The sequence below is a fragment of the Scleropages formosus genome, chromosome 25, assembly GCF_900964775.1.
Source record: "Scleropages formosus chromosome 25, fSclFor1.1, whole genome shotgun sequence".
In the NCBI taxonomy this organism is placed as follows: Eukaryota; Metazoa; Chordata; class Actinopteri; order Osteoglossiformes; family Osteoglossidae; genus Scleropages; species Scleropages formosus.
In genome coordinates this window covers 16,291,007-16,313,990 of record NC_041830.1, presented here as the reverse complement: position 1 = coordinate 16,313,990, position 22,984 = coordinate 16,291,007, and the positions used below count along the sequence as shown (strand labels likewise).

Sequence of the window (22,984 nt, the reverse complement as noted above, 5' to 3'; positions counted from 1 at the left end):
CCATTGATTAGTACTTGCTCTGTACAGAAGAAAGGATGTTAACTACAGCATCATTTAACTGATCCCTTCAAAGCTGTGCTAGAGTCCACAGGGGGACGATTCCATTTACGCAGCAGGCTCCCCTCGTTAAACTGTAAATATGTGTGTAAATGAAAATATGGACTATAGTACTGTTGCAAGTTGCTGAAAAAGAAGCACCTCGCGTTTTTTTGTGACTACTTTCCACCAGCTCACCAGCACAAGGTGGTTCCAGCCTCCAGCTCAGGCCCCTCGGTCACTTGCGTCGACTCTGCCGCAGTGAAACGCTCTCGCGTTCCCGTCTGCCTTTTTGCACTCCATCCAGTGCCAGAACTTAACAGTGACAAGCATGTCTCATCTCTTTACATAATACTAATTTTTTTTTTTTTTTTTTTTTAAACTGTCAGTATCTCAAACTGCTGCCAACTCAACAGCAGAGGCGAAAAGGTGTCCATGGGTAATTGGTCATTCAGACACCTTGCCTCATGGAGGAGAGCAGCTGAGACGCCACATGGGTTCTGCCCTCCGGTGGAAACATCCAGACAGAGACCTAGGTGCTGAGCTGTATTGTGCCAGAGGCCCCCCGACCAAGAAGTAACAGTAAATGAGGTACAAAGAGATGGAAGTGCTCCAACACGCTGGGTCCTATGGACCTGCTAGGGTGTTGGGTCTTCACTCTTGGAGGATCTGGGGGAGATTCACATTTTCCATTTACAGACTGTAACCACACCTGGGCCACGACCCACGGGGTTCTGTCTAGTTGCTGCGAAACGGCAAACCCTGCTCTTTCACCTTGCTCTGGACACCCGCTGTAGCAAACGTGTTAGACCACAACTCCCAGAGGAAAGGGGGTGTCTCGGCACAACTAGTGCACCAGTTGGGTTCTGGCCACAAAATGCTTCTCAAATGCTTGCGGACATCTGCTATCGAACAGATACTGTGATAATTAGTGGACTTCTTGGGTTTATTTATCCCTGTCCCTATATCCTTCCTCAGAGGAGATCAGAGGTAAATCTCCAAAAAAACCACATTCTACGTATTATTCTCAGTTTTGTCCAGTTCTTCTTTGAGTGGTGCGTTTTGGCTCCGCTTTTGGATTTTCGTCCAAAGAGGATTTAAAAAAAAGTGGTGATTAACAGAGAAGAATTACAAAACAAAACAGGTGGTGAGTGGGCTGCTTCTCCATCAGCTCTCTGCGGCACACTGGAGATAATACGTACCCAATCAGCAAAACGGGCAGGGTGCCGTGTCTGGGCCCTCCAGCAAGTCCCAGGGCAGAGGTCCCTCCACCTGGAGAGCACCCTGCAAATGCTATAGGGTGAACTCAGCCCCTCATGTCTTGTAAACATTTATATTTACTTAGCTGACATTTTCACCCAAAAGTGGGACTTATTATAAGTTAGTGATTTACCCACTGGGTAGTTTGTACTGTACCTCAGTCAAGGGAACTACAGCAGGCGGTGGGATTCGAACCTATCTGAAAGAGACGTTTCCTATAGCACAGCACTCCCTTGGCCGACCTTGGTGCGCCGTGGGCAGGGCCACCTTTCATCGGCAATCAGTCAGCAGTCCCGGCGGCAGACTGTGACCGCACGGTCCAGCACCGCGGAGGCATGTGTGCTGACGGACGGACACAAAGACAGGTCGGATCAACAGGCGGGGGTTTGGGGGGTAGCGGTAGCGGAGTTTGACCATCTATAGCCACAAGCGTCCAGCTCATCGACAGCTTCCAAAGAGGGTGTTTCTCTCAGCAATACAATCAAGACCCCAGACACGACTCTTCCAGGAAGGGGTTTGTCCACACTGTGCCACAGGGCAGGGACATGGCCGTAGTGAAATACACTCATAAGAATAACTTTGTGTTTTCTGCCTTGCGTTAAACTCCATTTAAGGGAATGTTCACCTTTTCCCAATGCTGATGAACAACATTGGCCTGTATGTGTCACATCGGGGGGGGGGGGTCTGACCTGGTAAACAGGGTAGGGTAAACACCGTCTAGATTAGCTCAACTCTCGGCAACAACTTGCACAGTTATCATGGTAATGGAGGGAACAGAAGCAGTTTACCTTTGGACTCTGGGAGGAAACCCCCACCAACGTAGGGAGCACATACAAGCACCATGGATTAAAACCCACAGCCTGGGAACTGAGGCACCAGTGCTACCCACAGTGCACACAGCACAGAAATCCCCAAAACCAAGAATACGGAAGAAGGATTACTGTACCACGGTGTTCTCATTTTGGGACCCGACAGAGTTTGGCCCTTCACACGCAGCTCCGACCCATCCTTCTAGAAGTGGTTTTAGTGAGTTTCACAGTGTGGCCCGAGGCCAAAGTTAAATAAACATCTCGCGCCCAGACGTAGGCCTAATTGGTGTCTCCTCATCTGGATCGTATCAGAAACCAAATCCCACGTTTTCCCCTTGGCGCTGGGTCGCCTCTACGCTGCTCAGTGCTCGCGCACACAAACACAAAAACGTGTTCAGGTCGGGAGTTCACAGACGCAGTCATCGGGCCAGTGCCTGAACTGTCAATGTCAACCTGTGATAAACAAAAGCTGTGCAAAAAAAAGTGCATTCATTGTATATTGGCAGTATATACATAACATATAAGCACTACGTGTTCATACGGCAAGAGGGTCGAACCAGAGGATGAGATGGCCACAACGTGGAAGAGGTGCATTCTGGATCTTTACGGTCCAAATGTCTGTCCGTAGGCTTAAAACAAGTTCATTAAAACGGGCCATCGTAAATAGTGTGTCATATTAGGACAGCCCTTATTTTTAGCCTCTGCTGATGGACGACAAGCGGAGAGTAAGTCAAGAGGTAGGAAAATACTGTGCGTGTTTGTGTTCGGTGTTCAGGAAAGGTAAGTGTGCAAATCAGTCTCGCTGTGCGTCGATCACAGTGCTGCCACCACTTCCAGGAGCTGTCCTCCTCAAGCGTTCAGCTGTATATAACACACACACACACACACACACACACACACAGAGGGAGAGAACAGTCAGAAAAGCATGCCTTACCATCAATTCTAAAATCGTCCACATTTCAAACAATTGTCTACAATTAAAATGCAAACATTCAACAACATTAAAACCACAAAAACTAAAATGAGATCTTCTGTCATGCAATAACATTCACAACCCGTGGGCTTCCGTGGCTGGTGTCAACTGACTGGGGATTTAACTCTTCTGGATTCGACCACGTCGTGTAGGACACGGGTTCCAACGTTTCGCTTCCCCTGTTGGAAGCATCATCAGCTGCCACATCACCTGAAGATGACACATGACACCAGCCGCAGAAGCCTATGGGTTTTGATATGTAACCTCTACGGAGAGGAAACCTTCAAATATTCACAACCATCGACATTACAGCAAAACCACTTAAACAATAAAACACTTATGCCAATTTGCATCCATGACAAATGGCATCTAAACCATTTTGCTGTTAAACCACTGTTTTGTTGTATGATGGTTAGGGCAAAAAGCATGTAGATGGACAGGCACCGGGATGGCTGTAAGGAGGCAACACCTGAAATTTGCCCCCCTCCCCGGCACCTTCAGTGGTGCATGTTTCTGTTGTCTGATGGTGAGGGTTAACCTTCTGCTCATCCTGGTGCCCAGCTGTGGTGATACCACATGCTCGGTCTTCATTGAGACATGTTTAGAGCCCACCGCACTGTTTACATTCTCGGTGCAACCAGCTGAGGGGTTGTAGGGGGGAGCATGATGGGGGGTGGGCGGAAGTGGCCTGGGATCCGTGCCTACCATTCTTCTCTCTCCCAAAGCCATCTACGGGCAAAATGCTGACAATCTCCCTTTCTCCCTATAGTGGCTTTTCTGTCAGCAGAGACCACCCCTACCCCCCCAGAACTACACACTCCTTCTGGTGAAACCTGCGACGGAACGCATTCCTTGGTACGACTTTACGAGCTACACTCAAGTATAAAGACAAACGGTTATGGGAGAAAGAAAAGTGAAATTCCAGTGCAGCAGAGCACAACATGTCGGACGTCCAGCACAAAGGTGCAGAACATACAGTAAAGGAGCTCCGCTGCAGCACTGTACCACCCAGTGGAGGACATGTGGGACGTCCACTGTGAGGGTGTACAATCGCCAGCAATTTCACATAAAATATGGGAATCAGCAGGAGGTGACCTGTGGACTAGTTCTTGTCCTGGTTTTGGATTAGTTTTTGTGGTTTCTAACTGCTCATCTACAAGTGTGTGTTAGTTTCACGCGGCTAAGAACCTGCGAAACACGAGCATCTCAACATCAACTCAATTTCATATGAGGTGACTTGTCTCAAAACTTAGATCAAATTGAATTAAAATTGAGAGCACCAAGTTGGGGGGAGTAAAAAAAAAAAAATTTCAAAATGAGGTCAATGGATGAAATTGAACCACATGGAGAGTATCCCAAACAAGTCCAACGCATTTCTTTTTACTCTTAGTTTGGTTTTGCTTTTGAAAACATTATTAAAATTCGGTGTGTTAAGAACAAGGTTCAGCAGAAAGCGAAAGTTCAAGACAAAGCCCTGTTGTTCAGTCAAGAGTGACAGGATGGAGTGGCTGGTGAGACACACCCATAGAAAGTTCACAACGAGGATGAGTACATCAGCAGCCCAAAAGACCTCCACACCACCAGGGTTATGCTGAACAGAAGAAAATCCCTCCTCACTGTTTTTAATGGTCTGCTTCATAATTATGTTGACATTATAATCGACAATCAGTGAATTCAATGTATTTTATTTAAACTTATGAGCACTCTTTCCTGACCACATTAGTGTCTTAACTATTGTTGCTTTAAAAAAAATAAAAAGAAAAGAGAAAAAAAACACCACTAGCTAGCAGTTTAACTAAGAACGTCTTGGGAGTGAAAGAATAGGAGACGTACACACGCGCTGGCTGCTCACTTGTGTACTTCAGTCCACTTGAGAAGTGTCCTTCAAAAGCTCTTCACTCAACTTAAAATGATTTGCCCAATGGCTGCATTTGCTACGTTGTCCTACAGTAATATTTAATAGTACAACCTGAAGTAGTTTGCAGTCATTAACCAATCACACGTATCACGTAATCACATGTAACGTAGCGTCAGCATTTCAAGATATGAGGTCTTTGAGATGATGACGCTAACAAAGACGCATTGGCTGCTGTTGCCATCTAAGTCCTTCTTTGTTCCTCTCCAAAATTACCACAGGTTCTTGGACTTCCTCTTCCTTCTCCCGCTGAATCACATCCCTCCCTTAGCATTCGCAGCTACTCCTGAACCCTTGGCCCCACGCTGCTCCTCTCCTGGGTCAGATCCCACCGTTCAAACCGTGTTTATGCAAGAGGTTTAAAACAAACAAGTGGAAAATATGTTATAGTGGAGGCTTAAGCTCCCCTCGCATTGTAAAAGGAGGTACTGGGAGATCACTTCACAAACTGTTTACTCAACACGGAGCAAAAGGAAATCAGAATCCCCTCGTTCTTATCCAGGGCAAGGGAAACACTGCGGTATCTTATCTCCTACATGAACTTCTCCATTTCGAAGACCTTGTCACAAGGGGCTGTCTCAGGCTGCGACTAAATCATTACCAACAAGCTCCAGACATAAACATTTATTTGAGGGATACTTTGAGGCATAGTCCACCTGCAGCCTCTTGACTTTCTAGCATCCAAGAAGCTCATGAACAGGTTTTGCAGGTTGCTGATGACCCATGCTACAAATATCATTCCCCTACGATAAGACATCAAGAAGTCAAGAGATGAGCAAACCACCAGCTTCCATTCAGAGTCCATAACCCTCAACCCTTCAGGTATGAAGTGCCGACATCAATAATCACACGTCTTAAGTATGTGTATTACTAAGTAAGAGCCACTCCTCCAGAAATTGCTACTGTACTGGTGTTAAGTCTTTGGGACTAGCAAGTTACAGCCCAACCTGAGAAGACATTACCATAATGTAAATTATTACTATTTTTATTAATATACATTGCAAATGCTTTGTAATAAAAACTATTTTGTGGTTTGAGTCCAATGCTTTTTGAATCCCTGGGGGCAGCAGGCAACCCAGTGGTTAGAGCTGTTGCCTTCCAATCAGAGGACCCAGGTTCGACGACCCCTTCCACTCTACTACCCTTGAACAAAATGCTTACCTCGAATTGATGTCACATTTATAAGCTCTGGACATCTTTCCCCTCAAATGCAGATTATTTTGAGGTGCACCTTACTGTATATATGTTCAAACTCATGGCAAATGAAACAGCAGTGGGGCTATAAGTAACTGATTTGCATGTTTGGTGTACATACAAAGACTAGTAATATGAATATGGCCTCAGCTCCTGTAGCTCCTCATTTCCTGAGAGCTTAGTGCTGGAATACGATTGTCTGGCTGCATAACAGAAACATTCTGTCTTTCAGGTTGTTGCAGTTCGAGGGGGTCTTGAGTTTTACAGACTCTCCGCTCATAACATAAGTAACTCTCGACTTTGTAAAAATAGTGTTAAATCATTCGGGAAAAGAGGTTAACGATGTCGAGAATGCTCCGGATAGACACGGACTAGCACTTAACTCCGCTGAGCAGCAGAGCTCAGAAACACGTTGCGTGTTCAGACACGTTAGCAGACACTGCAGCAATCGGACGACCTGTCCGTGGGCGAGGGACAAGATTCCTCACATTATTTACATGCGAGGATGTCAACATTTATAAGACGCCAGGAGGCCAACTGTTTATTTGACAGCAGTGGGCTTTTGCTATTAAGTGACTAATGAGGACAGGGTAATGTGAAATAGAACCTCATTATCAGGCTCTGATGAGCATCTCTCATAATCAATAAATAAATTAAAAAAATTAAAATAAAATTTTGAAAAAACCGTAAGAAATAAGCAGAAATTGAGCAATTAATCCAGTTTTGGAGAGGTCGAATTGGACAAGCTTGGATACCTGTCCAAACTGTGTTGGCTGTGGCCGTCAGTTGACATGATGAGCGTGAAGTGGGTGGAAAGCAGAGCGATAGGATCCTTGAAAAGCTGCATGTGGCATTTTCCTCCTCTCCATCTTCTTCGTTCTCCTGCAAAGCCACAAAAGCACAGAAAATTCGAAAAGGAACTCTATTTTTTTTTTAAATTAAAAAAAAACCTCAACGTACCACAAATTTGGAACAGATTGATGCCGAGAGGCAGTGGCACTAACGGAGTTCTATTCGGCTTGGCAGCACTCGCCTCTTATCTGGCAAAGCTCTGCTTTAGACCACAGTATAGCACGCTGGCTGCTCTGCCATTTTTATTCAAAATGAATTTTCCATCTCAAGAATTTCAATTAACATTACCATGGCGAGAATTATGCTGGAGTGTCGAATTACAGTAGCGAAACGCAATAGTCTCTTGTGCTTCATCTCCATGGGGCCTTTGGCCTTGAACAGATGCCCTGTGCATACAATGAAAGCTCAAGCTGATTAGCTTGGAGGAGCCCAGCAGACAGTGGAAATGTCAAACGTCATCTGACCCGCTGGGTTTTAATGTGGCCCTCGGGGAGCTGAGGAGCCCTGGCCCACGTTTGCTGCGATGCTTCAGGATCATGCCGATGAGCTCCTCACCACCCCCCGAGTCCGTGTTCTGCGTTCCTCGTGTGAGGGTGAACTTGTGCGCAAGTGTTTGTGTCTGCGATGAGAAGCTGTCATGGGGGTCTGCAGGATGAGGTAATGCTGGCGCGTTGATGGGTCTTCTCATTTTGTTAGCAGCGCCAACATTCTTCTAGAGTTTGGGTCTGAAGCAATGCAGAGGGAGGGGGAATTGTGGAAGCTGCACGAAAGCTGGGTGCATTCTTGTCCTCCCCAAGTTGGCCCATCCTGGATGTTGTTTGCATTCAGCAACATTTCATCATGTACACCCTGCATTTCTCAGAAGTACAATAACATTAAGTGAGTACATGGCCTTCAAGAACTGAACTCTTCAACCGGGCCAAAATGCAGCTGGCACGTGCTTAGTACTCCCAGTGATTGTTGTTCACCCTCTGGGGCTGAAAGTATGAGGCACAGATGAACTGGTGACACTGGTGGATGTCTGAAAAACATTCAAGATGTCCCAGTCTTACACTGAGTGGGACTGGCACCGAAACGGAGCTGAACATACTAAGTCATGCAACTGAAGGCAGCGGATTTATATTTCACGCGACTCACTCAGTAATTGGACCCTTTCTTCATGCAATCTTTCTCTCTCAGAACTTTTCGCACCAAAAACTTCAGTAGACCCTTCGAAGTTCAAAGCCATTTGAAATGCAGTGTTTCAAAGGCTACACAGAGTCACAAACACTGAAACATTGGCTGGGTTTCTTAAGGACACTGTTTATGAACCATACAAACTTCTACACAAAATAAGAACTCAGCCCCACATGCAAGGATGGTCTCCATGAAACAAAGTGGCAAAATAAGTGAGTCAGTGAACAAATTCCAAATTCTTGGGACACATAATTTTTTAGCACATACAACAGACTCCATATCACATTTATTTACTTAGCTGACGCTTTTCTCCAAAGTGACTTACAACATTAAGTTATTTACACTGATTTGCCGATTAATATAGCTGGTAATTTTTACTGGACAAATTCTAGGTATGTACCCTACTCAAGGGTACTACAGCAGGAGATGGGTTTTGAACCTGGGTCCATCAAATGCAAAGCAGCAGCAGCAGCTCTAACCATGATGTCAACTGCTGGCCCTTATCAGTTGGCCCACTTCAGTGTTTTCCTCCCCTTTGCGAACCATCCCCTTTCCTATGAGAGAACAGAAATGCAACCCTGGGAGACACAGAGAAGGTGGGTCCAACAGCCATCAACTGTGCAGACCTTCCAGTGAGCACAACCAAAATCCTTCCGTTCATAAAAAGATGTCTGCCTACTCGTAAAGATGACATTAACGGGCAAAGAAAAAGACAACCAGTGGACTACTTCCGGAGAAATTCTCTGGTTACTGTTTGCTCTCACCTAAGGCATTTTTCAATTTTGGGAGTCTGGAAGGAGTGCGGTATTACTGGTGGGTGGGTGAACAGTTCCAACTCCAGATGAAGTCAAACATTCCTGATGATGTGAGGTGAAACAGGGGCTTGAATCAGTCATATAAGTTGGGACATTTGCTGCTGTCATCTTCCTTGACTGTCTCCAGGGCCTGCAGGTAAGCCAAATGGGGTGATTTGTAACTGTTCTGAGCCGAAATTTTGCATCTCAAAAATACAAGGAATTTCAAAGAAAAGCAAAGGATACTTATAGATAATTTGAGTCTAGAATTTGGAGAAAGGTTTTAAATGGTTTTTAAGGTATTACACAGGCAGGCCACCACCTTCATTAAAAAAAACCAATCCCATGGCAAGAGGGACACAATTCCGGCCTGAGCACCACATCAGTCATTTCACTTAATAGCATTCTCCTGCTCAAAGATACAAATGTTTATACAGTCTAGCCAAGAACTGAGCACAAACAGAGGTCTATCCCATAAAAGGTTTAAGTCACAGACCCATTTTTTTATCCAGGAAAGAAGGGTTTTCATATCATCATGCACAACGGGAATTTGCTGCTCACTGCTACACTGCCTCCACACAAATCAGATCTTTACGCTAAATCCTTTAGGGACACAACCAAGATAAACAGGGGCAACATACACGTGAAAATATACGAGCTGATGAGTATGAATACCTACGGAACATGCTGGAATGTCTACAATAATGTGGTTTATTTCATTTAAAATAGGAAAAACCCATCAACAATCTGTGAAGTTCATATGACGTTTATGGCCACAGTGATAAACAACTCCAGATTTTACCTATTTACCAAGCTGAATATTCCACTTGAAGGAATTTGGTCCAGTAGCTTCCTAGTCATGTTTGCACCCTACAGAGACTTGTATCAGTGACATTCTGGTCAGAAGTCTAGTACCGCAATCCACACAACGATGTGAAGCATAAATCGACAGTTTTTAAAAATACATCTGGATGCTCCTCAGCAAGCCACTACTTGTGTTTACCAGCCTGGTGACTTGCAGGTATGTCTCTCTTTCTCTCTCAAACACACAAACAGTGTATGATAAACTGTATGCCTCTATTCATAACAGTCATCCAAGCATACAGGTACGTGACCTCCATTTCAAACTAATGGCATTTTATGAAATCGGAGGAGTTGGCTGTACCTGTACACAATCAAGGGGTTAAAATGATTAAAACTTTAACTTACACTTTCTATTGCATAACTAGGACCAGCAAGGACAGCAATGATAAACCATCTGCAGAAACACGTACAAGTGTATAAATTACCGCATGGCTCCTGTTCAAATGCACGACCCACACGGAAGCAGCCATAACTGGTCGCTGCTTTTTAATACAAATGTGTTCTACATCCAGCATGCCAACACACAGCTCTTCACACTTTTTTTTCCCATTTGACAGTCTAAATGAGGGAAGCTTTGTTTTTCAGGGTCTGAACGCAACGAGGTTTATTAACAGCGTAATGGGACAGGCTAAGGGGAAAGAAAAAAAAAAAAAAAAATCAAGCACAGAGCAAAGATATTTCACTCTATCCTTCCATTTAATCCAAAAAAACACAGCCATCGGGCTTCCCCAGTACCCTGAAGACAAGGCGGATAGCTGCAGTTCTAGGTAAAGTCTTTTCTCAGACCTTAATTCCCATGATTCAGTGCTGTGGCTGCCCAAAAGAGCACATACACCAATCACAAAATGCCTGTTCTCCAAGTCCAACTAAACACCAAATCAGGTCAGGACTACAAAATCAGACTGCTGCAAAACCATATTTGTCTTCTGATAATACAACATCAGATGTTTCACTGGTGCTTTGAGAGAGGCCTTCAATACAGAATCATTTCACAGTATCCAGAGGCCAAACTGCGCTAAAGTAAAACAAGTGTGTCAACAGAAAAATCCATGCTGTGTTGTTTCAGCTTCGGTTCAAGGCCACAACTGAATAACGTATACATTACAAGCCAAATCGGAGGAGCCTTGTTGCTCCTTGAGCTCTCACTCGAGGACCCCATGCCTGCTGTTTATTAATCAAGCACTTAAACCTAGCTGTGTTTCCAATAGGTTTTATGGCATCATTAAAGCCAAAATGCAGGGGGCTGAAGCCTGAACAAGGAGCACAGTGCAGCTCAACTGAAGTGCAACGTACCTGGAAGCATACCTGGCATTAAATCACTCTTGCTAAATACCCCATCAGCAGAGGTGACCGGAGTTCTGGGCAAACGGGGCCAGTTCAAAATCACTGCAGAGACACAGCGAAAGTCCTTCTCCAAAAGTAGCAGAGGATGCACCATTGTACTCCAGCAAAGAGGTTTGTGTGTCAACGCACACAGTGTACTCTGATGTACATTCTTGCGTGCAAGACATCTGATGCTGTCATTGCCCAATAAAACTTCAGATTTCACTTTCCGCAATACTGCCGAGATGCTACGTTTGGTCGGCCTTACTCCACATTCCTTACCTGAACAATGTCGGGACTGACTTCATTCATTAAAACAGCACAGCTAAACCTCTGGGAGGAAGCCACTTATCAGGAAGGTCCAGCAGACCAGATACTGAGCAGATTCTCATTTCAGAGCTGCAAAGATGGCAACTGCATCTAAAGTCACCTTTTTTGGTGACTAACTGAACTTCAAAGATTATCAAACAGGCACGAGGGGAAATCAGGCCAAGATTGTCATTGTGGGCAACAGCTTTGCTTGCCAGTGGTTTTTTTAAACTGGTTTACGTTTCCTCAGTCACAATCTGACACGTAATCACAAGGTGCAGCGATAATCACATTAAGGCCCGGGGTGTTTGGAGAGGCCTGAAATGCAGAGCTGATAAAGGGCGAAGGCTGCCCTGCACATGTAAGCCTGGCCCATTCGCACCATGTTATGTGACGCCATTGCAGGCTATGGGGGTTTAGAGCTGTAATCTTGCTTGCCAATTCGGGCTCCCGTTTGGTCTCCGAGTGCAGAAATCAGGAGATGCGATCATTTCAGCACACTGAACAAGGATTAAGATGCTATGCTGATTGCTGAATGGTAACTGTCAGTCTACTCAAAGAGAGCTGGAAAATTGTGATCCAAGAAGAATAATTGCGATTAGATTTTTTTATTAAAAAAAATTAATCGGCGAGGTTAGGATAAAAATGCATCTTTGGACAGAGAAAATTTAAGTATTATCAGTGCATCAGTCTCCGACAGCACAGACCGGCTTCACAGAAGGCCATGGCTCACTGTGGCAGACAAAACAGCCGGGAAAACAAACGCGCTGCACAGATGTGAGGCGATCGGCGACGCAGAGTCTTTCAAAATAAAACATTTGATGTCTCCTTATTGTCAGAGGACCAAGACTTCACACTAGAAGAATGAAAATAAAACACCATCTGAATGTGAAAACCAGTCTGAAATACAGAAAAGGTGCAACGGAACACCTGCTTCCTGTGTATTTGCACACGGGATAAAAAGTGTTTTTGATTTAACAGGATTACATAAAGCAAGAAAATAATGGCTTGATGCATTTCGTCACTTTGTCCTCCGAGCCGCTTTTCTGTTCGGCTGCGTTCTCCCCATGGAGGAAGCAGCTCGGTAGTGAAATGACTTCCAAGCAGCCATAATGCAGAGTGGCAGCTACTGATTCTAAATTCACACAAAACTGACTGTAAAACATGTGGAATCCTGACACACCACTGATTTTACAAAGTTTTTTAAAAACACACACCTTTTTCATGCTTCTTTCATTAAACTCAGAGGACACAAAATGCCATAAGCAACAGGTGTTGAGGGACAGAATGGCAGCACAGCGGGTAGCACTGGTGCCTTACAGCTCCTGACCTGTGGATTCAGCAGAGACATTAAATACAGCTCAGCCTGAGTGGAATTTTCATGATATCTCTGTGCTTGTCTGGATTTCCTCCTACAGTCCATAGATGTACGTTTCAAGTGAATTGGTGAGTTTCAGTCACCCACAGTGAGTGAGTGAATGAGTGCGTGAGAGAGAGAGAGAGAGAAACTGAATGCTTCTGGGTTTTTGCAAGGGGCTCTGGATCACCAGGACCTAGCTCCTAGCTTTAAGATGTTCATAAAACTGGGGGAAAAGTAGGTGTTGCTTATGGAGCTGGTTAGTGGGGAACCTCCATGCAGGTACTGGATGCGGCGTTAAAACTTTATAAAGTTCTCTCATTCTTCCTTACCTCCCTTGAACTCCTTATCATACCGAGTCCTGTTCTTAGAGAAATGCTTCCTTGAGCCAATTCCATGCAAGGATCGTAGAACTCTTAGTAAACCAGGTTCCAGCCATTATCCATGAGTAAAGAGTGACCTCAGGTCCTTGTCCACGTTTTCCTCTTTTTCCAAACACCCGACTTCCTGTCAGCGATCCGCTCAGTTAACACAACAAAGGGCAGAGAACTCATGAACCTGGCAGGGTGTGAGCATCACTTTCTACCAAAGTGCAAGGAAGACATCCAAACCCCAATAACCCACAACCAGCCAAGTCAATCCAAGGCTGACAAGCATTAACACCCGAGACTCCCTCCAAGTTCTCTTCAAGAGAAGCAAAATGATGATGAGCAACATGCTGGAGGAAGCCAAGCTAAGTGCTCCACAGAGGACTAGGGGTTGCAGATCTTTCCCAGATTCGCAGATTAATCGAGCAGAACTTCAATCTCCAACTAATGAAGGTCTTCCTCAACCAATTGTGATGTTCTTCACAAACTTTTCCTCACTGAACACATCAGTTGCAAAAGGGTGCAATTCATTTCAGCATAACAGCTCCCCACATGGGGCTGAAATTAATTCACATACTAACTGTTATTGAAACAAAGGAGTAACAACTAAAAATATTTTTTGTTTTTAGCAGATAGGAGCCAAGATTTAATGTTCTCTAGTCGGGAGGTTGGAGGTTGCAATTTGACAACAGTAGCCCACATTTAAAAGAGGATTTCATGTGTATCTCCTCAGAGGGAGACAAAAACATATCTGGTGAAGTGCCGATATCCTCAAAATAAGAACCCTGCATGTTTCACAGTAAGAACAGCCCTCTACATATGACCTTTAACCCAAGGCACAATTGACATGCAGTACTACTTGGAAGTATAAGAATCCTACAGAGATGGTCATTATTCTATTATAAAATATTTAAATTGACATCGATTCATTTAGTTGGCACTTTCCTCCAAAGCAACTTAAAATGTTAATCTACCTACAACCCATTTGTACAGCTAGGTAATTTTACTGGAGCAATTTAGGGTAAGTACCTTGCTCAAGGGTACTACAGCCAGAGGTGAAATTCAAACTTGCGACCTCTGGGTCCAAAGACACCATCTCTAACCCATTATGTTACCAACTGTCTCTAAATAAACATCTAAATGTAAATCTTGGTTTAACTAATGCAATTTGGGGTTCATTTGATTTCCTCTACAGCAACATATGGAATTAGTCATTCCACACCTATTATGTCATATGAGAGAGACATTCTGATGAAATAATTTTGTGGTAAAACTAAGGGTTCACATACTTTCAAGCAGCACTGTATGCATGGGTTCCTTGTGGGTTATGCAAGTTGTTTCAAGTATAGAAGTTAATTCCAGGAAACGATGGAATAATAATTCCATTTTAAAAAAAGGTTTGTTTGTTTTATTGGCATACTGCAGAAGATAAAAAGTAATTATGGAATCCAGGTTGGAGAGCAGAATTCGCTCCCAATGTTCAGCCCCAGTAAGCGCTCTCGTCTCCTCAGCGGGAATATAAACAGCAGGTCGGCCGTGTGGAAGGAAACCACCTCCCAGAACCGCCGGCGCGTCTCTGACTTGGATACATTCATCCGTCATCCCTCAGCTGGGTCTGCAAACAGGCTGGCGAGCGTGAGGCAGGGAAAGAGGGAGGGAAGGAAGGAGAGAGAGGTGGTGAGATGGAAGGAGAGAGAAGAGGACTACGGAACTGAGATCAGAAAGTTTTGAGACCTGTGGGCGAGACAGGTGACGTGCTGCTATTCTGGGGATCAATCCAGTGCTCAGGGACAAAGGAAATTCTTCTTTTACAGAGATGATCTCAGAGTCATTACAGAGGGGGATGGAAGAGAGGCTACAACATTTTTACGTGTGACTTTTTTTCCCCCTCCGTCAATAATGGGCAACGATGGAGAAGCAGGTACCCTGTGGGCAGTGTGCAGAAGCCAAGAGGCTATCAGGAGCAGATCGGGATCCAGCGTGTAACCAAGCCTGCGTATGACGGGGCGACTCCATCTCCAGAAGTGCTTCAGGACTCGTCCACGATGGTTCGGCACGAGCGGCAGCCAGACAGACTAAACACAGCGTGGCTCTGACTCGCCCTGCAACGGCAGGTAAGACAAAAAGCACACAATGCTGTTTGTCTGCTCTTCTACTCCCACACATGAACTTCCACAGAAAAGTGAGACTTGGGCTCAAGTGCCGGAGATCGAGCACGTGGATCACTTAGTGTAGGTATTATAGCTTGTTTTTTCAATAAAATGCAAATTTGTTTTGCCTCCTAAACACAAAAAACATTTGTATGGTTAATTAAATCCATGTTTGTATCTGTTTAAAGAAGCTTTGTATGTGAATATTCAGATACCTCCCTCCCAAAAAAAAAAAAAAAAAACTAGAAGCCACCTGTTTAGATTATTTTAGACTACTGGTTAATTGAAATTTGGTCAATTGTCACATAATAAACTAAGAAAATTGTTCAGTGTTGATTTTTGGTTTTTTACAAATTTGAAGTGAAAAAACGGCAATTTGATGGAGCCATTCTAGAAAATATTTTGTAAAACTGAATTTTTAAATCTGAAAAGTGCTTTTAAATCAGAGCAAGAAAAAATGTGACCCAAAACATTCTTTACATTAAAAAAATAATTGCGAGATTCCTAGATATAGGAGAAATTAAGAGGAAAGAGAAGCAAAGAAAATGTAGAGCAGAATGAAAATTAACAGGGTTTCATAAAACAGACATGGCAGAATTCAAATTTTTTAAGAAATAATGTAACACATCTGCACAACACAGTAGTGTTAAAAAGAGAAAAATCAAACACGATGTTTCAGTGTCCAGATCTAAATTATTGACTAATTACCCATTTAACTTTTAATGAAATGAATATGATAAACACAAACCTCAATTAAATCTACTGGACAGACAATCATTACCTCTGAACAAATGTGTCTGAAAACAACATCTGCCTCAGAGACACACACACACACAGGAAAGATGACAAATGCTATTTCACTTGTCTTTTTGAATTCTTTGTATAAACACTTAAGTCATGTTTAGTGTCGTGCCTTTTTAAAACTAAAACAAAAAAAAAAAAAAAAAAAAAAAAAAAAAAACCCCAGCACATCGAGTGATCGATGAATAAAACAAACTGCAATGCAAAGGAGTCACTCCTTTGGGATGAATGAAGTTCTTTCCTAGTGAGTAATGAATTGTGCAGTACTTACAGGTATGGTAATGCTCACAAACACTGGCGACAGTTATGAACGTGCTTTTTGAGTGGATTTTGTGGAGGCGTACCAGTTCCACCAGTGTGTAAGAAGTGTGCAAACCTCATTCGCTCCACTCGCCAGGCTGTGAGCAAAGACTGCAGCGCACGAGGACGTACGGAGCACACCTCGGCAGATCCGACGAGGACGGGAGGAGGCCGTGAAGCGGGCGGCGGGCCCGACCCTTCGCACCCTCAACCCACGGGGACGCGTGACCATGCTGGCCAGGCCCACGGAGAGAGCCAGAACAGCGACGAGCCTGCCGCCGGCCAGCCACAGCAACATGCCCCAGCAGGGCTGCTTCTCCCCCTTGCTGGGTGGGGTACCCCGTGAGCCCACTCCCCCGCCAGCGACAGCCCACAACACCACCGGTTTGAGCAACGACAGCGCTGGACTCCTGACACTGGGGACGACGGCAGCAGTGGGCGAGGACAGCGAGCTGCGCTGGGCCTCGCTGCTCATCATCATCGTCATTGTGCCCACAGTGGGGGGTAACATCCTGGTCATCCTGGCTGTGTCGCTGGAGAGGAAGCTACAAAACGCCACCAACTACTTCCTTATGTCGCTGGCCGTGGCGGACCTGCTGGTAGGCCTGCTGGTGATGCCCATTGCCCTGGTCACCGTGCTCTACAGTAAGCGCGCCCGATTTTACCTGTTTCCAACAGAGTGAACCATTGCATCTTCGTAGCAACACCTGTGTTTATCCCTTGCAAAGCGGAGCATTCGGAGCCTCCGCTGCAAACATCTGGGCAACAAGCAACAGCAGCCAGATATCACACACTCACATAGACACACATGCGTGCAAGAAACCGATCCGCAGCCCGGACTGAGCTCCTTGTTCTCATGCCATCGTTTCAACCCATGAAAGCTTTTTGCTGTTTATTCTCCTTTCTTCCCCCCTCCAAATCCCATTCGGTTCCATTTCCAAGGTTTAATCTTTAATATTTACATAAAAATTAGAATGCCAACGGATGAAAGGTTTGTGCTCAGTTCCTAAAGCAAACATGAAAAAAAAAGTAGCACCCGTGTGAGAGCGTTGCCACATCACCACTTGCCAACTCACCGAACTGAAAGCGGGCAGATTCTCCCCAAACGCTGCAAATTACTGATATAAATAAACAAGAGTGCAGACAGTAAACAGACTCCTTCATGAAGGACACTTTTCTCCTAACTTGGCTTGGTGCACATTTCAACAAGCTCATTTATCCAGTTCATCTTAAAAAGGCCCTCGGGACATTTGCGTAAAGCTGGAAATAAATAATTTTTTTTTTTTTTTAATTTTAAAAAAAGGGGGGGGGGGGTCAAGTGTAGGTTTCCAGTTTCTATTTAATGAAAGTGATGGGAACTTTTCCGATCCCCCTCATAGCCACTACCTGGCTCACATGTCGAACAGTATCACACCGAGCTCGGGCCTCCGCACAACCGCATTAAGCCATTAGAAGACTGCGTTCCTTCCCTGCACAAGAACCATATGTGCGACACAAAAGGATGCTGATCCCCTTTGCCGGAGGAAACCCCCGGACCACCCGATACCTGCTGTTAATGCGTTCCATTGCAGGACAGGAGAACCACACAGGGCCGGTATCTGAGTGATGCACCATTTCGACATCTTAAAATTCCTGCTCATTTGCAGTAAAAATATTGACACATGTAACAAGTTATGGTGCAGTAAAAACCACAAACTTTGAAGTGTTTCATAGTAAAAACAGTACAGTTTTACACCAAGGGTCCGAATACTATTAATCTCAACATTAGATTTGCTGGCCATTCATATACAGTACCTTTATTAGTATGCATGTGTGTATGAATGTCTGTACCATATAACCAACATTTTTGCCCTCCCCTTCCAGCATAAAGTACTGTCCTCCCCATTCCTCGAGTCACACTTATTACTGCACATGGTGGTTAGAGCCACAGCTTCAGGATAGGAAAGACCCAGGTTCAAACACTACCTCTTACTATTGTGCCCCTGATCAAGGTACTAACGTTGAAATGATATAGTAAAAATAACCAGCCCTATAAATGAGTAAATTAATTTAAATAGCACAGTGCACAAGCTTCACATTGTAAGTAGTCTTGGAGAAAAGGGTCAGATAGAATAGACTTTTAAGGGTGTTCATTTATCTGAGCTAGTATGACACTGATCTCAGGTGCTGCTTGTTAACGGTATGACGGCTGACTTAATTACTGCAAATCTGTGGAAATATCTTCATCACAAAAACATATTACAGCACATACGTATATCCTTATTCAAAATGATTTCTAGTCCCTTAAGTACTTTTTGTAATCAGTTAATACTTTGCTAGACCTACTATCACACAATTTGTATTTCAAGCATTTTTCTCTAGTACATTTACTGTGGCTAAATACAAAAACAAGTCTACAGTATATGTTTGGCAGACTTAAGGAACAAAGTTCTTATGTGGTAAACACTGGATGACCACATTTTCACATTTCTATAAGAGAACCACTAACCTGTGTTCCCATGGCAACCCCTCCCCCAGATTCAGGCTGGCCACTGCCAGAGTTCCTCTGCCCCATATGGCTCTTCCTGGACGTGCTGTTCTCCACGGCATCCATCATGCACCTGTGCGCCATCTCGCTGGACCGCTACATCGCCATCAAGAGGCCCATCCAACACAGCCAGTATAAGTCCCGGGCCCGGGCCGCTGCCAAGATCGCCGCCGTGTGGCTCATATCCATAGGTAAGCGAATGGTGTCTGCGAGTGACAGGAGGAAAAAAGGTCAACCTGCACTTCCTGGGATAGATCCTGCCGCTTATAAACCAAACAGGGAGAATTTAAATCCTTTCAGTTCTCTCTGAACATGACTAAAAATAAATTGTTCGCTCTGGAATGGACAACAAAGTCCTTATAACAGACTTTTAAGCAAATAAAACATGTTTAAAGTACTACTAAGTAGGCATGGTGGCACAGCAGGTAAAGTGAGTGCCTTACAGCTCCTGAATGGCATTGTTTGGGTGTAAGCTCGACTCTAGCTAGGGCTGTGTGGAGTTTGCACATCCACACTGTGTTCATAACCCAAAAACAAGAGGAAGAAGGCAAAGAAGATGTTAAACTACTCCATACCCTCCCCTTACCACAAAAACCACACGAGCAGATGCCACGAGTTGAATTTGACTGAAAAGCACATACCGTTATGCGTTTCTAGTAATGGCTTTTAGAAAATGTACTGGTAGCTTGTATAGGTTTGGGTGTGTCCTCAATGTGCAGAAAGCTGCAGGAACATGAACCAGCTGCCTAAACACACCTGAGAGCTTCCAGGATTTTCAGCAATCACAAAGCAGAGACGCCAAGACACTGACAGGTCATGAGTCCTGATTTTCAGCTCATATTAGTGGTAAAGAGCTGTAAGAAAGTGCTACGCTACCCAAAGATCACATATCAAAGGTCTGGGAGGTTTCAGACAGTCATGTTTTTAGCTAAGGCCTTCAAGCTGGTTTATTGATCCAGCTAAATCCTTGTCTTGGCTCAAGCTCAACAGCTTTCGATGCTGGCTGAAGCCCTCTGGCAGGTCCTCAAACGCACAGCAGAGATAAACTGTGACTCGCCATGTAGATTTCCCTTCCTTCGCTGCAGCTGGTTCTGGTGGAGGTGGACATGGTGAACTTTGCCTAATTTCCGTTCCGTTTCAAAGGCAGTTTCAATGATTATAAGCAGACAGTGCAGCCTGTAAGTTGTGCGGTCAGTGCTGGCAAGACCAAGCTCCTTAAAGACAGCATGGTCAAGGCCAGTGTAGTGTCCAAAGGGCTTAACAACATCTCTCTTCTCCTCTTCCCCCCAGGCATTGCCATATCTATTCCCATCAGAGGCCTGAAAAACACCAAGAAGACAACGTTCAACGACCACCACACCTGTCTGCTGAAGCCAGAGTGCTTCAAGGACTTCATCCTCTTCGGCTCCTTGGCGGCCTTCTTCATTCCGCTGACCATCATGATGGTCATCTACCTGCTCACTATTCATGTGCTGCAGAAGAAAGTCTACCTGTTGAAGTTCAGAGCCTCAGAGCACTTCAGCAGGTCCACAGTTTCCACAGTCTTCCAGATGGAATCCCCTTCTGTGGGCTCTCCAACAGAGAGGGCCACCATGCTGGAGCGTCCAAAGGGGCTGACAGTCCAGTCCAGCCCCAGTCCCAGCCCCAGCCCCACTCCAAGCAAGGACATCCACTTCCGCAGGCTGTCCAGCATGGGCAGGAAGTCAATGCAGAACCTCAGCAATGAGCAGCGTGCGTCCAAGGTCCTGGGCATCGTCTTCCTCCTCTTTGTGGTGATGTGGTGCCCATTCTTCATCACCAACGTCATCTCGGCAGTGTGCGACAGCTGCAATGAACAGCTTGTTGGCCAGCTAATGGAGGTCTTCGTCTGGGTGGGCTACGTGTCCTCGGGGATCAACCCCCTGGTCTACACCCTTTTCAATAAGACGTTCCGCGACGCCTTCACCCGCTACATTACCTGCAACTACGGCAAGGTGAGCGCCAGGTCGCCAAGGAGGACTCTGCCCGGGCTCTCCTTCCGCTCGTCTGTTGCTGAGAACTCAAGGCTCTTTGTGAAGCATGGTGTGAGGAACGGCATCGGCCAGGTGGACTACCAGAGTCCGCTGTTGCTGCGACCAGCCGCCATGCAGTCCTCTACATCTGTCCTGTTGGACACCCTGTTGCTCACAGAGGATGAGGACTGCAGACAGGAGGAAAGGGTCAGTCATGTTTAGGCCACCCATGAGAATTCATGGGAACATTCTGGGAGCTCTGAATTTGCCCCAAAATGATACTGTAAACAATATTTGTCAATAATTTACAGAAAAGCCATAACGGGGCTTGGCAGGAGCAACTCGAAAAGATCAAGGACTTCAAAACAGAAGGAAAAGCAGCAAATGGAAGCAAAGAGAGAGAACAAAAAAAATTTTAAAAGATCAATCCTCCCATTTCCAACAGGAATAACTTCCACAACAGGTACAAAATTGTGACTACATCTCAGTCATGTAAAATGGATAACAAGGACAACAGTTCATGGAAAATAAATATACTGTATCCCTGCTCGTATGGCTATAAAATATACCTGAAATACACTTGGGGACCCTGAAATATCCAGTTCTACACGAAGAGGCTGAAGAATTTGACCTCGACTGAATCGCTTAACAGTGGAATTACTCCTACATATACAACACTCAAGTTTTAAACGTCAAATTGGAAAAGTGCAGTTTGGTCTTCGGGTGTGTACACACAAGCAAATTTTAGCTCAACTTTCTAGGTGTAAGAAAAGACAAAAGGCTGCGCTTCCTTTGGGAACCTCCAACTGATACTCTGTTACAGCGTTTTCTAGATCACAATGGAAGTGTAAATCGGGTTGTTTTGCAGCAGTTGAGAGACTGAACAATAATGCAGGTTACGTTCAATATCTCGAACATAACTGATTCAACAGCAAGGCTTGGTTTAGACCTCTCTCAGCAGGTCAGGGGGACCTTCTGCTGTACCTTCCCCATGACATGAGCATGGGGTCTAACTGTGGAGTCCAAGGAAAGAGGTGCCTCTAAATACAGGGCAACAGCTTTTTTTCCCCCATCTTATAGGAACCCCCGACCCCTGTGTTCACCTAGTAATTATTACCCAACAATGAAGCTCCCCAGGTCTCTCAGACACACCCCCTTTCTCAGTCACTCCCTCTCAGACTCAAAGCACCCCATCCCCTTTTACAGGACCTCCCCTCTGGGCACACCCCCCCAACACACCCTTTCTTGGTGTTCACACAACCTTACTTTGCCAATCCATTTGTTTGGATCAAGCTGACACATTTAATCAAAATTCGCAGCCAGCAGCTCAGACACTGAGCAAATTGCAGTAGAGAGTAGTAGTTCCAGATTCCATTTTTAAATGTATAAGTTGCAAACTTTGTACAAATCATGTTCATGACTTAACAGGTGCCACAGATACCCAAATTGCAACAGTCCACTGTTCTCTGCAGCTCACCTATGACAATATACTATACTTCGTTATATTACAAAAAAAAACATCTAAAACTACAGCACTTGTTGGATATCAGGCATCAGAAGTTTCATTTGGAGGAAACTCTTCCCATGGTAAAAATTACTTTGACCCTTCTGAGACCAGCCAGGGAGATAAGGGTTTAAAGAATGATGTAAAAACCAAGAAATAAAATGAAAGAAAAAAAAAAAAAAAAGGGGAGGGGGTGGGGGGGGTGGCAAAACTAGACACTGGGGGGCTGGAAAAATTTGTTCTTATTTTAAATATTAACAGGAGCTGGAAATAAAAGGCAAATAAAATCAATATAAAGGAACTTGTCTGAATGTATCTGGATGTTTTTAAGAACAGATACATAGAGATGGTGAAAGAAGATTCCTTGCAGGGTCTGGCAACCCTTTGCAACGGGGTCACATCCACTCCATGGAGGACCAGCGTGTACAACGGCTTCTACGCCACCTAATTTACATGTCTCAAAAGTTAAGTACATTCCTAA

At 44.7% G+C, this 22,984-nt stretch overlaps 1 protein-coding gene and 1 long non-coding RNA gene across 3 annotated transcripts; one reads left to right on the top strand and one right to left on the bottom strand.

The window, feature by feature from the left end:
- Positions 1 to 1,977: 1,977 nt before the first annotated feature.
- Positions 1,978 to 19,046, bottom strand: LOC108921343 (uncharacterized). 2 transcript variants are annotated; one of them, XR_001965045.1, is made up of 3 exons: positions 18,970 to 19,046; positions 6,943 to 7,069; positions 1,978 to 2,966 (listed from the first exon to the last, which is right to left on the bottom strand). It is a non-coding gene; the product is annotated as an uncharacterized LOC108921343 (long non-coding RNA). The 2 variants fall into 2 exon arrangements; XR_001965046.1 differs by lacking the exon at positions 18,970 to 19,046 and adding an exon at positions 8,980 to 9,223.
- Positions 16,582 to 22,651, top strand: LOC108921342 (5-hydroxytryptamine receptor 2B-like). The gene is made up of 3 exons (XM_018730793.2): positions 16,582 to 17,126; positions 18,999 to 19,199; positions 20,299 to 22,651. Exons 1-3 carry the CDS (start codon positions 16,712 to 16,714, stop codon positions 21,219 to 21,221), a joined length of 1,539 nt encoding a protein of 512 aa, XP_018586309.1. The 5' UTR covers positions 16,582 to 16,711; the 3' UTR covers positions 21,222 to 22,651.
- Positions 22,652 to 22,984: the final 333 nt, after the last annotated feature.

What these genes read in the sequence shown, in the direction of transcription:
- LOC108921342 (XM_018730793.2), top strand. Translation starts at nt 16,712, where the DNA reads ATGCTGGCCAGGCCCACGGAGAGAGCCAGAACAGCGACGAGCCTGCCG. An exon ending in CCTGGTCACCGTGCTCTACA is followed by an intron (nt 17,127 to 18,998) that starts GTAAGCGCGCCC and finishes CCCCTCCCCCAG; the next exon opens with ATTCAGGCTGGCCACTGCCA. An exon ending in CGTGTGGCTCATATCCATAG is followed by an intron (nt 19,200 to 20,298) that starts GTAAGCGAATGG and finishes TCTTCCCCCCAG; the next exon opens with GCATTGCCATATCTATTCCC.